Source organism: Carassius gibelio, chromosome A14, assembly GCF_023724105.1.
Source record: "Carassius gibelio isolate Cgi1373 ecotype wild population from Czech Republic chromosome A14, carGib1.2-hapl.c, whole genome shotgun sequence".
Lineage (NCBI taxonomy): Eukaryota > Metazoa > Chordata > Actinopteri > Cypriniformes > Cyprinidae > Carassius > Carassius gibelio.
In genome coordinates this window covers 15,469,578-15,486,589 of record NC_068384.1, presented here as the reverse complement: position 1 = coordinate 15,486,589, position 17,012 = coordinate 15,469,578, and the positions used below count along the sequence as shown (strand labels likewise).

General features: G+C 36.6%; 1 protein-coding gene across 1 annotated transcript in view; it reads right to left on the bottom strand.

Annotated features, from left to right (window-relative positions):
* Positions 1 to 526: 526 nt before the first annotated feature.
* The window catches only part of LOC128027630 (polycomb group RING finger protein 3-like), a 36,485-nt gene continuing 19,999 nt past the window's right edge, over positions 527 to 17,012 (bottom strand). Inside the window, exons 7-10 of the mRNA XM_052615397.1 lie at positions 13,100 to 13,188; positions 8,164 to 8,301; positions 6,555 to 6,635; positions 527 to 6,280 (exon numbers count right to left, since the gene is read on the bottom strand). Coding sequence (XP_052471357.1) covers positions 6,233 to 6,280; positions 6,555 to 6,635; positions 8,164 to 8,301; positions 13,100 to 13,188 — 356 coding nt within the window. The 3' untranslated portion in view covers positions 527 to 6,232. The remainder of the gene's footprint in view (positions 6,281 to 6,554; positions 6,636 to 8,163; positions 8,302 to 13,099; positions 13,189 to 17,012) is intronic.

The following is a 17,012-nucleotide window of genomic DNA, read 5'->3' as shown; positions in this document are numbered from 1 at the left end:
TTGCACTTAGAGGCTTTTGCATCTGAACTTTTCATATATATATATATATATATATATATATATATATATATATATATATATATATATATATATATATATACACACACACACATATACTGGAAATGCTCCATGTATGACAAAATGTGTATGGGTAATTCATACAAAAAATTTAATAATGAAAACACTTGGAATAAAATGTAAATGTACATAAAGTACAATTAAAATGCAAATTGAAAATATGCGTCCTGTTTACTAGCGCAACACAAATTCAGGAACTGAACTGAAATTTAAAAGCCATTTTATTTAAAACAAACAAACAAACAAAAAAGTTAAATGTCAAATTTTTAACTATGTACAAAAAAAAAAAATCATAGGCATTTTTGCCCATTCATAGTAAATAGAATGTATACTAGCATGCATGCCTGGAGCATTAAACATCATAAAAGGGATTTTGTGCGATCAGATTATAATTTATTATGGTCAGATATTTCCTAATGGTTTAAGCAGAAGAAGACAAAAGACACACTTCTTTTTAAGGCATTTATTCATGAAATACACACTTTCAAAATTTTAACAAAATCTTCCATAAAATTGTAAGAAACTCCAGCCCAGTTCAAACAAAACTCCTTTGTGTGACTATGGAAACCATGTGCAATAAATAACCATTATGCCAGAAAAAAAAAGAGACAAGAAAAAGGACAATATTAAATGTCAATATTTTACCACTAAAAGAATCTTAATAGCTGTAACAAGAAAGAAAAAAACAATTATTATGAGGAAAACAATGTGCTATGTATGGAATATTAGTGTGAGTTGAGCCAAGCAGGCACCCGTAGAATCAGAGTGATGAGAACTGTATGGACTCTATCTGTGACCTGAGCACCTAACAAACAGATATAAATCGAATGAAGCTTCCAGAGCTGAAACCAAGAACCATCTGAGAGACATATATTGCACATTTATTTCCTTGGATACATAACGATCGTTCTACACGACCCAATCTGAATGCTTTTTCCCCAGTCCCACCAAAACCTTAAAATTAATTTACAGCTTCTTATACACAAGCGCATACATGGAGAAGACTATATGCTGATTCACAGAGAAGGAAAAAGGTTATAATGCTTAAATTATACTATTTCATCATGTTTGAGTCCTGTATATATCAATCAAAACATGTACAGATGAAGACATAGATGAGAAGCGGCAAATCTCAAAATGTTTTATATTTCAGATCACTTCTGTCTTTACAGTATTAATAAATAACATTTAATGGGGGGGGAATAGTTTGGACAGAGAAATGTGATAAATATAATGGGCTCATTTTGAGGTGCCACCATGAAGATTGGTTTTCTAAAATCATTCTTCAAAACAACAAAAATCCAAATACAACACACAGACTTCGAATAATTGTGAAAACTGGTTGCCCGGACAAGCTCCTGCTGCCAATTAAGACAAGATTTCTTACAGGGATGTTGCAATGTTTTTAACTGACAGCAAACAATATCCATATTGACATACCTGGCAACCACTGGGCAATCAGGCTCACAATCAATGCAACCCAAAACTGACCCATCAAAGTAGCTCAATGCTACCTTAGAAAAGCCGCCTGCTGAAACCATTTTAGGGCGGGTTTGCGGTTTCTGTGTGTCGGCCTCAGTCTGATTTTACAGACTCTCAGACGTTAATGCAGAGTGCTCTTTAAACACACTGCTCTAGTGAGAATACAATCACAGCAGATGACTCAGAGGAGAGACAGTCCTGACTCGAGAGAGTGACTGGAGAGAGATGATATACAGAATGAGACCTAAACTGAAATGGTGCCCTTTTAGGGCTGCTGTACGCTTTTCAAAAGACAATAAATAAGAAGTGCTTTCCAGCGCAGCTATAATCTCACACGATGGAGAAATGGATTGGGTTTGTTTTTTTTTGGAAAGGTTTTCTGTTGTTATAATTCACAAAGAGGTGAATCGTGAAAACATGTCTAGGTCCAAAATCAAAAGTAAAAAAAAAAAAAAAAGAAAAGAAAAATTATATTTTACATATAGAAAATTAACTCATTTACTCACACTGTAGTTGTTATAAAAACTAAAGATATTTTGGAAGATATTTTGAAGCATGTTGATACCAGCTACCAGCGACTGACAAAAGAAATGCATGGTTTGTAAAAAACATGGAGTAAATGATGAGGAACATTTTGAGTGAACTCTCCCTTTAAGGTTTGTTACATTATGGCATTTGTATAAAAAAAAAATTCATAAGAATTAGGCCAAACTTGCCCTTAAATTACAAAACAAGCCATTTTCCATATTTTATTATTATCTTTTTTTTCCACATGAAACTAATGAGATATTTTAGCATTACTTTACATGACAATTGGAGGAAAATTTATTTTATTGTTAAATACGTCACACTGGTAATAATTTCTTTTGTTTAGATTTTTGGTGAAATAGGACACAGATGTTTTACAGACAATTTCCTGAGGTTCACCTAAGGATCATCCTCTGATATCATCTCTAAATCCTCATATTTGTAGCTCAGTTTTGAATTTCAAAGTCAATCACGAAGCACCATTGTTGCAGGGCCACACGCTGCCAAAAAAATAAATAAAAATAAAAAATAAAAACCCTAGTATATGGAAATAAAATGACCAGTTTCCAGTCTTGGCAACTGCAATCTGCACACAGTCCACAGCTTCTAATGCAGTAAAGCAGGGCTCTAGTAAGCTTGTTACAGCCTGCCTGTCAAGTGAAGTAGCGCTGATGTCTCAATGCAAGTCTGATAACATGGCCCGAGCATCGATCCATCCCAATACTGCACAGCGAATCTACCTCAGAGCGTTAACACACCTCTCATGCACAATGAGGCCCTGGGAGAGTGGAACTGGGTGGTGATTTAAACAATACTACAGCAAAAAACCCTGTCTTTCGCCCTGTCTTCATCGCCAAAAAATGGAACAACCACATAGAGATTTGTGATAGAGGTTTAACAATATATAACAGTGCCAGAACAAGTTGCCATGTTCAAATCCTGGGGTGATCGAGCAAAGCTGTGGAAATGATGCACGATAGGTCTTTACTCTAAATGCCAGTGTTGTTTATGTCGGAAGATGTCAATGGTGGTGTTATTTTGCCATTTGAGACTTATTCAGAGTGTCATAGGACAGCAGTTAATGAAAATCCATGAATCCACACCCAACTTCCCTCTAAGACAAGCTGTAAAAACAAGTTTCACATGACCTGAGAGCACCAAACATGTAAAAAAAAAGCTAGGTATGATAAATACGGGTATTTAAAGACTCCCCCCGGTCTGCACCATGTTTAGTTCGGTTTATTTTTTAAAAGATACAAAAGATTAGCACCAGTTATTGGCTCAAATGGGAGAAATACCAGTGAAGATCAGCCTTCACACAATGGCAATGACTCACCCCAGTGTTTGCCATGGCAACGACCTCAACGACCCCACAAGTATATGTTGCGAGTATCAGAATGCATTAAATAAGAACAGTAAAATCATGCATTTGTTGCATTTTCATCACCAGGAAGAAACCTGCAGTCTGTGTTTGGAATGCTAGCCACATAAATGTTTGCATGAAATGGCTGAGACATACAAGAACGCAATATTTAAACCATCATGGCATCATCCTCTTTACAAGAACAGATCAGTGATGCAATAAAGCCAAACAATATGCAGTGAAGCTGAAGACAGAATGCATACTGAGATAATTCACATTATAAGAAAGCGAAAAAAGACTCACGGGCAGATGAAACATTGTTTCTATGCAAGACTGCAGTATTGGATTTACAAAACATCAGTACTTGTGAAATAACTTAATGATGAGATCCAGAAAGATTTGGTCAAGCTGGTTCGGCATTTACCCGTGTAAAAGATGACCACTGTAGAAGATGATGCATGCCTGCTCATTGCTTCAAAGTAAAAACAGACTGTTGAAGTAAATGTTTGGATATAAAAGTCAATTAGCTCTTTAAGAAAGGTTTCAAATACATTTCCGTTAGAAATCTTATAAGAGCCCTTTAATGTTTGTCAGAATGTCTGCCAACGTCTACAATGGAAATATAAATTACTAGAACTCATTTAGGGCTCACCAAAAAATAAAATAAAATAAAACAATCGATTTCAACAACTAGCCAATTTTCACGAACCCAACCAGAAAAATCATAAATATAAAACTCTGATCTCAATTTCCCATATTCCTCTATATTAAATCGGTTAAGGTCAAACACTGTTCGCATTCTGCCATTAATGCAGCTTGCCATCCGGAATAGAGTGAAGTCAGGGGGGAGGATGAAGCCTTTGGCACTAAAGACAGTGATAAAACATATAACTGTACAATACATGTGGACGGTTACTTTTGGGTTACATTCATACTGTGGAGGAGCGGAAAACTGACATCACGTGATCGTAAAGGAAGGACTGAATGTTTCATCTTTTTGCTCAATTAAAAGGTAATGCATTGCATATGTGACATTGAGGTTGTAGGATTATATGACAAGACATACATGTATCTGAGGGGTTGGCTGTTTATGAAAGTAAGTTAAAGATATTAACAAATTAAGAAATCATCCTTTGGAGGGTTCAAATGATTAAAAGCACCTTTTTTGTTCAGAAATCGATTTTTAATCACTGATGCATTTAATTAGACACTTAAAAATCCTCCTAAATTAAAGAGGACCAAAACATAAGCTTTTTGCATCATAAAAGGCTGCACACTGAAAACAGATGTACTGAAAGGGTGAATTTCATAACTTCATAAATAAGCTTGGGTCATACTTTACCCAAAAATGTAATGGAAAAAAAAAAGAGGGAAAAACTACATATTTATATATGTTTTGTAAAATATTATTAATTATGAATATTATTAAAGTTTATTTATTAAATTATATCAAAGAAAAAGTCGTTTGTTTTTATAACCATTGAGATTTTTTTTTTTGCATTGTGACGATATTTTCTTAATTATTAAACATTCTCCAAAACTTCTTATTACCTCAATGCATAAACAATAAATAAAATCTGATTTTTAAAATTCATTTATACATCACAGATGTATAGACTGTATTGCTATTAAGATGTGCTGTAAATAATAAGCTGAATTTCATTTTTGTTTTTACTGTAATACTTTTTTTTACTGTATTACAGTGATGAGAATCTTCATTGAGAAAAATGAAAATCAGAAAAACAGTATTTATAACGCATCTGTATGTTTTATGACAATGACTGAATTTGGGTGGGGGATTTGCGCAATTATGAAAATAATGGCAAAACAAATCTTAATGGTCCCAAAACCAAACTTAATTTTCTTTAAGCAAAATACAATTTCTTTTTCTTCTTCTTTTTTTTTTTCCTTTCGATTTTGGGGGGGGGGGGAATATTTTATGAATTTCACCCAATTTGCAATCTTCCTCGAATTTAGCTGAATATTTATGTCTTTTCCATGTACCCACATAAACGAAGGCCAAAATATAGCACTTTTGGAAAACCACTCTAAACCGTCTCTATTTTTCTAGTCTTTTAGTCTTTCACACACTCTTTCATCCTTTCTCTCCATCAACAACTTTTATATACAATATTGGTAAATAGAACATAAATACTACACATAAATTTGCCTATTCACAATTCCACTCGTAGCAACGTCGGAAAGTAAAGAAACCACTCATATAAACTGCTTTATATAAGTTTAGAAAGGCTCTGCTCTCCCGAGAAGTGTTAGGTTAGACCTGAGAGAGAGCGGTCAGTTTGAAACACCTCCTCTCTTCTGGTTAGCAGTGTAAAAGTGGACACTTCCACGGAGAACGGCAGAAAACGAGCACCAACTTGCCCATCATTGAAGTGGAAACAATGTCCAATAGTACAAAAAAAAAAAAAAAAAGTTAAACCTTTCTCATGAACTTTTCTTTTTGTCTTTTTTTGTTTTAATAGTGTAAACAGTGCACCAATTGGGTCTTGGTTCCACTTTTCTCAACCATACAAAAGTATAAATATATGCTTTCTCTCAATTTTTCACATATCTAGGACATAAAGCGGACGAACAGACAGAGAAAAGCAGTTGTTCCCGTAAGTCGCCAGCGTCGCAGTGGCTGTGCTGGTTTTGTTGTTTGCTGGCTCATATCCGTGTTGACGGGTGTTTGTTTATTGTGGGCGTTGATGGTCTATGCATATAAAGCACGTAGCACAGTCCTCAGCCACTGGGCCAAAACAACCAAGCCTTTTTGTCCAACTACAGCAGATCCATTTTGGGTCTGTAATGAAGGAGGAGGGGGGATTTCTGGAACGCACACAAAACACACAAGCATTCGTGTGACTGAAAGTCATAGAGCCACTAGAATGAAAACAAAGGGGAAAAAAGTAAAACACATCTAAACAACAAAAAGACAATTTCATAACTTCACAAATTCTATTTGATTATGCATGCAAAAAAAATTGCAAAGTATCCATGCATGTATAGAAAGTGACACACACATCGATACAGCAAACGGGAAGACTAAAGTCAGGCTTATCTATAATAAGCAAATTTGAATGCACGCAATTTTCTCAATTACCTTAAATCTCCATCTTGTTACCACAACAAATTTCAAAGTATGGTCCTTGCCCAAGATTTCTTCATTGCATAAGATGTCCAGCTGAAAGTAAGCACACAAATATAGCAAACAAACCCCAAAAAATATACCATACGAGAGAAGTCTAAACAAAACAACGCTTTCCGTGATCTTTCAGTACCATTAAATAAGTCAGCTGATCATTAGTGCACAATAAACTGAATATGGCTCTTATTAGGGATGGGTCAGGACGGTCAAATAGATGACTGCTGGATGACTAGCTGGCTATGCGGAAAGATCCCGAGTGAGTTTATTTGGATTATTTTTAAAGTTTTAATATTTTTAGCACCTTCTGACTTCCTTGAGAAGGTTTTAGCATGTTTACAACTTTAGTGTAACAATTACAGGAATCCACTGCTCAAGTTTTTTTTTCTTTTTTTACATTATTTTTTACTCTTATGAGTGATTTATTTTAATTAAATTTACAATTTAAGAATATTTTATTCACACCTAAATATGTAGAACACAATTAGGACAATGCTCAAGTATACAGTTTATCAGCCATGATACAAAAATATGAGTAGAGATTAGAGAATGCAGCAACTGACCAATCAGAATAAAGTAATCTAGAGGACCGCATAATCAATTGTGCACGAACGTCTCTGGGGACAGGTGGGATTTTATGGTGCTTTACAGAAAAGTGACAGTCCTTTGTACACTCAAAACATTTAGTTCCACCTATTATTCAAGCCAAAACAAAAGACGCAAAATCTTTAATGCACAAGAGCAGCCATAACCGTCCAGAGGATTGTGTGTAACACAGTATCTCTGGAATAGTGTGCACTGAAACACCAGTGCCGGTGTCTGCGTGTTTTGGCTCGCTGTGAGTCAAATGACAGCAGTACAACCACAGCAACACCTGCTGGAGGCCATGAGCTCTCGGCACTATTCGGCGTTTAAAGTCATCTAGGATGCGAGCCAGGAACGTCTGACAGTGAAGCAATGAAACGTTTGATGCTTATTAGAATTTAGTTCTTCAAAGATTCAGCTTTTTACCTGCACTTCAAAGCAGAGCCGCTACACAAACTGCTCCCATTTCGGAGTTGTATTTTTGGTATTATACTGTTGGCAGCTCAAGCTCTCAATACTTGCGGAGAACAACAGGCATCTGACAGTATTATTGCACGGGAAAGTTTTTGAGGGGTGTGTGCGGTGGAATAGCCCACGTATTTCTAACACAAAGGAGGAAACAACGGTGATGGAGCAGCAGTAATTAGTCAAGTTTTGTGTTAAATTGCACTATGAGATGTTGGCAGGCTGCGAGATACATGACAGAGAGCAAATGATATTACAGGCTATTATTTGTCTCTGAAAATATGAGGCACACTGAAAGCTTTGTGAGAATCGTGACAGCGCAGAGGAGCTTTGAAATCCATGTGGTGACTCACGCAAGAGCCATTGTCTTGAAGTGCATGCCGATGCTAGCCAGCGCAGTGGCAAAGGTCTCTTAACAAGTTAACTTCAGCTGAGGGAAAAGGAAGATAATGGGTTTTCTCTCAAACTTCGGGACTTCGAGAGAACTATGGGGCTTCAGGTCTGGCGGATCACGTACCTCATTGAAAGATGTCAGGTTTAGCTTTTTTGCGATGAACTTCTTGAGGTGGAGAACAGTCGCCTGAGCCGAACAACGAATCCACTTCCGCTTGAGGCCTCTGAGCTTACTGCTGTTACACTCCAGACAGATACTCACCTGAAGAGATAGAGAGAGAGAGAGAGAGAGACTTAGCACTGATAATCAGATGGATGATTTAGGTAACTGCACTGTGTGAACAAGAAAATTAATGAAGATTAACATGTTTTGCAATGTTTAAATCCATTCCGTCTAGGCTCAGACTAAATATCAGATACTATGTAGAGCTTCACAAAATATTTACACATGTAAAAACCTGATATTTCAGGAACTAAAGGATCATGTGTCACTGAAGTCTGGAGTAACTATGCTGAAAATACAGCTGTGTCATCAAATAAATAAATAACATTTTAAAATATATAAAAGTAGGAAACCATTACTTTACATTGTAATAATACTTCACAATATAACTATTTTAAATCGAATAATCAGCCTTTTTGAGCTTAAGTAACTTCTTTTAAAAAACATTAACTGACATACCAACCCCAAACTTTTGAATGGTACTGTACGTCACTGATAAATCAAGAAGCATTCTTAATATAATTTAATTAAAAGTGCTAATTATGTTTGCAAAAGAGTTTCTAAAAAAGTTACAAGTCAAATAGTAAGTAAATATCACTTGTGCTTAACAAGTGTTAACTTAGGCCCTTGCCTGTATGACCTTTATCCTTCCATTTGGATGAATCGTTCATGTTAAAAGCATCTGCTAAATTAATCAATGTCATTGTAAACCCACGCATAAACACAGACGGTGCATAAAGTCAAGAGTCTAAGCAAAAATATGCTAATTCAAAAAATGCATAGTCACACACACAAATATAGACTCCAGTAAAATAATTTCCACAACAAAGCAGCAGATGCCAGAAAGTGCTCATCAATCTTTAAAAACTGAGCTGACGGCTGAGTCGCCAGTCAACTGTGGCCGCTTCGGGCTCCCGGCAGGTGCAGTGGCAGAGTAAGGGAGGGCTTCAGAGAGTCAAGATGCATTAAGGGTTTCATGCCTCTCTCTCTCTATCTCTCTCTCTCTCTCTCTCTCTCTCTCTCTCTCCCCGACCCTCTGTCTGTGGGTCTGAGCAGTGCAGAGTGGCACAGTGGCACATTTAGAACAGGCCTCACCAAGAACAGACAGTAATGGAGAAGGATGAAGAGGGGCAGTTGCGCCTGCCGGCTAAATGCCGGTCCATTTCAAGGTCAAACGATGCCGGAAGAAAACAAGAGGCTTTCTTAGGGCCACGTACAAACACATTCTTTACAAGACCAGTGTGCTGTAAATCTGATATTTGCTTGGTTAAAGGCAGGTGGTGGTGAGATGTAATACAAACATATGCGTACTATTGAACTCATGCAAGGAACTTCACTATTAGCTGCGTATGTGTGTGTGTGTATGCGATTACTGGGTCATTACTGCACGGCCGGGGCTGATATGCTGACCGCAAACAGTCACACAAATGACTCACGGTAAACTCACTCAACCAATTAAACCTCCAGACCCCTAGAATGACTGTTAGAGAGGCCTTTTATTTTACAACTGAATATCCTTCCTTCCTCGAGATGTCGTGAGCTGTTGATTATTGTGATTTAAAATCTAATTCTACAAGGAAAGATATTCTGGTTTGTTTGGGGAATCACCACAGGATGGTATCTATCACACATTCGCCATGTTATTATAAGCCCATATTCAGACGGCATTTTAAAAAGGCTGTATTTTACACATGCAGGGTTTATTTTCCCCCACAGAACTAATATAAGGTTTCCATTTTCTATATTCTCTCTAGCCCTTAAAATTAAATTGGCTCTTTGTAATCTATTTTACAGGCAACTGATGGTCTTCAATATGTGAACGAATCATTCTTATGAGTCATATATTTTTTTGCGATTCCTATGGTCTGAATTGTACTAATTGGACTGATTTGGTCCTAGTGGTCCTTCGGAGACTCACTGAACTCTTTTAGAGACGTCAAACTCTGAATCATTTCTATAAACAACATGCAAAAAGTGGTGACAATTATGTGAGGACCAAATTTAACCACTGAAAATATTTTTTTTTTTTTGCATGTAATGCAATATAATTATGCTTTTAATTTGTAATTGGAGAAAAAAAAAATTTAAATGAACAATTTTAAACCTTTAATTTAAACTAGAGGACGCACTACCTAATAACAATCGCGTTGTTTGATGACGCTAAGAAGGACCGTGGAATAATGGGATTTGTTGTCTTCTACACAACCGCTGACGGCCATCAATCAGACGGAAAGATAAATCACGGATTTAACAGATGAGGTAAAGTTTTATAAATGTTGTGTTTGATGTCATCATTTTATTATATTGAATTAGACTCGAGTAATGGAAGGTTTACAACTAAATAGAAACGCATAGATCAACGAATTGCACGAGTAGATTAACGTTACATACAAAGTCAATGCAAAGACGCGATCAGACTATAGAGGGTCGAGGGTCTAGAGACACGATGCAACGCGTTTGTCGTGTATACCCCATAATACTAATCTTGTTGATCATTATAATAGCATATGATTTCTGTAAAGATACGAATCAAAACAACTCACCTGTCGCATAAAACACAAGCGAGATCAGCATCTCTTTCTAGTTGAAGTTTGTCGCAAAGCTCTCTCCATCTAGAAACCGTACGCTTATGTTTACGGTAGCTGTCCTTGTCGACAGAACCAGCAGCAGACGGTAAACAGTAATTATGTTCCATAAATAAGTAACACAATCCACCATAAAACGTGCAAGAAGTAGTAAATAAGGAACTGCTTGAAGCAAGCTAGTGGTATATAACACTAAATATATAACACTAGCCTAGTGGTTTTATGGATATTTTACTTCAAATATCTTACAAATTGTACCTAAGACCGATACAGGTTGTCTATTAGCAGTGGAGTGTAACATTCTGTAGCAATAGTACTAATTAAATCTTTACTGTTAATCTTTTGGTCTGAATGATTCTTTCACAGATTGGACTGAATTGGTCCTGATGCTTCTGAAGTAAACAATTCAGAGACTCACTGAACTGACTCTTTTGGACAAGTCAGACTTGCAATGATCTCAAATAACAACACCCATCACATGATGATGATCATCTGAGGACTGTCCAAAAATAACCACTTAACCACCAATTTAAGCAACGATTGTTAAAAACAAACTGCTCAAAGATCTAGTTTGCAGAATTCCCATTATTAAAGGCAATCCTATGATGTACTTCAATTCAAAATGGTGAATGAAGCAAGATAAACATGCTTATAATTAACTAAATGGAAGAAATTAACTATTTTAATCTTTAATTGAAGCCAGATACAGATTGAATGTTACCCAGCAAGTCTGTATATTAGCAGTGGAGTAAAACTTTCAGCACAAATGGTACAAAACAAATCAATAAATCCATTGAATTCATGTGCATTTCCCAGTTTTGGCACAGGCTGGTTCTTTTTGGCTCCAACAAGGTCATGTCGGATGGGTCTGACCCAACAGAAACATTAGCAGAGGGGTTTCACAGCCATCCTAGTGTAGCTTAACAAGCACTGCTGAAATTTTAATTCACTTTTTATATTATATATGAGGCCAAAGTGCCTGCTTTAGCTTTACTACAGCAGACCGCATGAACAGACAATCTGTCCTCGCACTTTTGCAAGACAACCCATGACAACAGGACATCAGTAACTCTTGAAATCTTCATCGATCTCTTCCTCCTACAAACAAGAACACACACCCATACTTATGCCATTTACACCCTAGCATACGGTCTCCATGCCTTCTGTTCTTCTTTGTGCTTTCTGCTTTATAAATCTCACTCACACAAGCACACACTCCACTAGGGATTCTTATATCACAGTAGGAGTTATTTTATGAGTTGTTTTTTTCCTGGAAATGCAATCATTGCAAAAAATGGTATATATTTTAATATTTCCAACCACACAAATATATCCAAGATGGCATATGCAGCATGACAGACAGAACACCCTACACTCCACTGACATCAGATTCTGTATAAGGAAGATAATCTATTCCACAAAGCAGAAGCAGTGAGTAGACAGCAGCCGCACAACCTTCCGTTATTACATTATTAAGAAGCTCAGAGGAGAGCAGGAATACAAATTACACCATATAAGAATCTGTAATGAAACTACCAACCCTCATCTGAACACAGACTGGATATTACAGACAGGCAGGGGCAGATCATTTGACATACTGACATTTTTTAAAATGGAACACTAGAACACTGCACTGAATACTGCTGTTTATATATAAAAAGGTAAATGCATTATGCAATGATAATAGTTCACAGTATCGTGGTACACTTGACCTCATTACGTGCACATTTAATTTAAAAGGTTCATTCAAAATTAACCTTAAAAAATAAACATTAAATATAAAGTTGCAACATTTTAAAATAAATAATTCGATTTTAAAATATATCAAATAAGAAAAGAGATCTTTTTATCTTGTAATAATATTTCAAAATATTGCTGTTTTTATGGCTTTTTGTAAGCCTTGGAAACAGCGACTTCTTTCAAAAAAACATTTATGAAATTTTGTGCAAAAAAAAGTCTAAAAAAAATAATAAAAGTTTATATAATTGGTTCATTCACCACTCTAAAAATGGAAACATTGAGCACATTGCATTATGGGATATGTTATTCTGTTCTGGGCCTGCTCTTGTAAACAGGGAAATATATGTCATCCATGTATTCTAGAGTACTGTACACTGCAGAAATAGACTAGTCCAGTGGTATGATATTCCAAACATAGCACTTACGTGTTCTTACTAACTAGGTCATGCTAACAGAGTGTAAGGCTCACTTGAGGGACATTAGCAAGGTCAGATGGGTACGGGGAAACCTACCTGCTCATCACTGCGATGGTAGTCATTTTCCTCCTCTGCTTTCTCGTCTCCTGCTTCCTTATTGGCTGGATCTTCTGATTTCAGGTCACCTGGTGGGGTAAAATGTAAACAATTGTTTTGTTTTTTTTACAAGACGGTCTCCAGACAAACCATAAGAACCATCTTTTTGGTGAACATCAATCTCTCCACAATTCTGCTTTCAAACTACTGTAGAAATAAAAGCACAGGCATTTTTCTTTCCAAACATCATCTTCGCATTTTAAAACAACACGTTTATCATGGTTCGTATTAGGATTCCAAGATTTTGTAGTTCGTTGCTTCTCAGAGCTGGAATCATATTGCGTACTAGTTTGTGAGTATGGGAGGAGTTTCTTCATTACACAGTGAAGAAACATTCATCAAACACAAAAAAGCAATTATCTCAACCTGCTCCCCCACGCATTCGCCAATCTCCAAAACAAGTCTGCACCTCATCAGTGGAAACAGATTAATTTGTGATTCAACCTGCCCAAAGAACGCTTCACACCTCAGACAGGCAGACAGCTTCCCACTGATCAGGTCAGAAACTAGGGCTGCATCTCATTACAGATTTATGGAAGCATAAAAATACTCTTCTTTATCAATATTGATAAGAGGGATCCAATGTAACGTAACCTACACTTCCATACAAAAAAATAGGGATCAGTAAGATTTTTTTTTTATTATTCAGCAAAATGCATTAATTAATAAATTAACAGTGACCGTAAAGATGGAATTAATAGCTGCTGAAAATTCTGCTTTGCATCACAGGAATTAATTACTTTTTTAAATATATTAAAACAAATTAGTTATTTTAACTTATAATAATATTTCACAATATATATTTTTTTTAATAATAAAAGCAGCCTTGATGAGCAGAAAATACTTTTTTCAAAATTATTTTAAAGGGGGGACGAAATGCTCATTTTCACTCAATATCCTGTTAATCTTGAGTACCTATAGAGTAGTACTGAATCCTTCATAACTCCAAAAAGTCTTTAGTTTTATTATATTTATAAGAGAAAAATAGTCTGTACCGATTTTTTTCGGAAAAACACGAGCGTCTGGAGGGGTGACGTGTGGGCAGAGCTAAAGAATCACGAGCGCGAGTAAGCTTTTGCGTTGAGAGCATTTTGAAGCTGTGACATTACCGTGAGGAAAAAAAAAAACAATCATCCAAATCAAACCATGGCTAACAGTCAGATTCAGCCGTTTATTTATGATCCAGAATCAGATCCAGAGGCTGAAATTTAACAAGAGCAGCATCAGCAATGACTACAGCAGGACATCTCTGTGTGGTACGTATTGAAACTGTATATATTTGCTTAGCGGTTTTGGAAAATGACTAAGTTCCACTTTATGTCGTCGTCTTTTTTTTTTTTTTTTTAAGCTGTACATGTGGAAAGTGCAGTTTGATGCCAACATCGCATGTTGTTTACTTGATGTGCTTACGCGCCGATAGCTAAGTTAACAACACAGAGATATTTGAAGCAGTTTTACTCACCGCCTGCGGTTCCAACACATGATCGTGACGCTTTTTAGTTGGGACCGCATTATCCTTAAGAAATAAACGATGTGCAAATCCGGCGTCAAACTGGGCCTTGTTTGTAAAACAAGCATCTTCGAAATGCAGGGGAACAAACAAAAACACTTGCACAACTCCGTGGATGCTCTGTAAAAATAAACTCCGTCCACTGGTCCCTTAATGTTTTTTTTTTTTTTTTTTTGGTAATCTGTGCAGGGTTGTCTTGCCCTGGCAACCAAAAACACACTTCTTTTGTGACATTTCGCGACGCTCTCGCTCTGATCAGTGAATGTCTCTGCTCTCAGTGCTCTGCTATACGGGAGCGCGCGCTCTTCCGGCAGACGCGCCCTTAGGACCCACATAAGGAAATTCCGCTCCATCTAACCTCACACAGACCCATACTCGAAAAAAACTTTCCGAAACTTGTGACAAACCGGAAGGAGTATTTTTGTAACAAAAAAACTCCTTCAAACGTACAACTTAATTTTTGAAACTTTGTCCATGTTTAGCATGGGAATCCAACTCTTTAACAGTGTAAAAAACTCAGTATGCATGAAATAGCATTTCACACCCCCTTTAAAAGAAAATCTTACTGACGTTCATTTTTGTTTCTGTGGCTGTTGACAGCAGGCCACAGACGGGTCCATATAGTCCTCAGTTTATATCCTCAAGACTACATTTTTTATTAAAAATCACCAAAACTGGCCAGACAGAATTAGATACATATGACCAGTCCAGTCAAGTGTTGTTGACTTATTTTATTGCATTTCAACTGATCGACTGTCCACACACCCTCATGATTTTATATGAGGGGCTGTCAAACATCACTATGACATTGTCATTGCATCACCAGAAATCTCAACTGCAGTAATGGGAAAGGAAAAGAGATTTTGTGCATCTGGACGAAATGCAGTCTGGGTTCAGTCGTTCTTAAGCCTCGACTGCTACAGCGATGGCTTCTTCCCAGGACACCCCCGAATATCCTTTCCGATAGTTAAAATGTTCCCTGACTGGAAAAGAAGTTCACGGAGTCTGAGCTAATCTGCGGCAAGCAGACTGTGAAGGAGAGAAAAAGCAGGACTTCCAGCAAAATACATTTCGTTAGGGTGGTTAATAGACGGGGTGCCTCCATAAAGCTGTCCGCCGATGAGGTGGACAAGCTCAGGTAGAAATGTTACCATGCTTTCCGGAAGGGTGGCTTCTTTTTTAAGCTCGGCAACAGTCTGGTTAATATCAACTGTGACGGGATTTGAGAAGCACTGTCAGGTACCCTACCATGGCAGATTCAGGCAGATATAATAGCACACCTGTGACACCAGGCCAGAAAAACACTTTCGATGCTCATAAAACTTCTAAATAAAGGCTGTCATGCTTTATGCTTATTTGTGGGTAGGTAATGTAGTAACGCAGTCAGTTACATCGTCATTTCACCACGTGCCTCTCCTCTCAGTTCAGATTGATAGTTCTGTAGATTGCTTGAGGACTGAAGACATCAAATGAAGCAGTATTGAGAAAAAAAAAACAGGTCTGCTAAACTAGCTGAGACAATGTGGAACAAGAGACCACTTATGTCTGAGTCTTATTTACAACAATGCATGAATCGAGCCATAACAACTGCTGACTCAACCTGCTTGAGGCCCAGTGTTTGCTCAGATTTCACTGCGCACGGTTCTAAAAGATGAAAAGAGAAAGATACTGCCTGGGTTAAGATGACTGTTTCCTCAAACAAACACTAAGAGTCTGTTTACCACCAAATCAACTGAAATAATGGGCTTGTTTTGAGTCTGGAGACTTTCAAACATTCTTCCTTAACAGCTCCTTTAGATTTATACAGGCGACATAATGCCTAAACAAATGTTAAGTTGCAATGTGGAAATTAAAGCATGTTTTCACATCAATTTTCTTTATTGTAATGCAAAAAAAAGAAAAGAAAAAAAAAGAAAAACAAAAGGCATGAGGTCAGTAACACGTTTTAATGTTCTTGAAAGAAGTCTTGTAATGCTTCCCATTTGTTTGATCAGTGATAAAAATAATGTTGTAAACTATTCCGAATTAAAATAACAGTTTTCGGTTTCTTTTTCCTGTGTTGTCAAAGCAAAATTTGCAGCATCATCATGAAATCACTTATATTTTGATTTGCTGATCAATAATTTTTTTTTTTATTATGAATGTTGAGAAACAGTCGTGCTTCTTAATGTTTTTGTGAAAACCATTATACTTTTTTCCAGATTCGTTTGACGAAAGTTCAAAAGAACATTATTTGAAATGGAAATCTATTTTAACACTGTAAATGTTTTTAATGTCACTGATCAATTTAATGAATGTTTAATGCATAAATTATATGAATATATATAACCTTATCCCCAAACT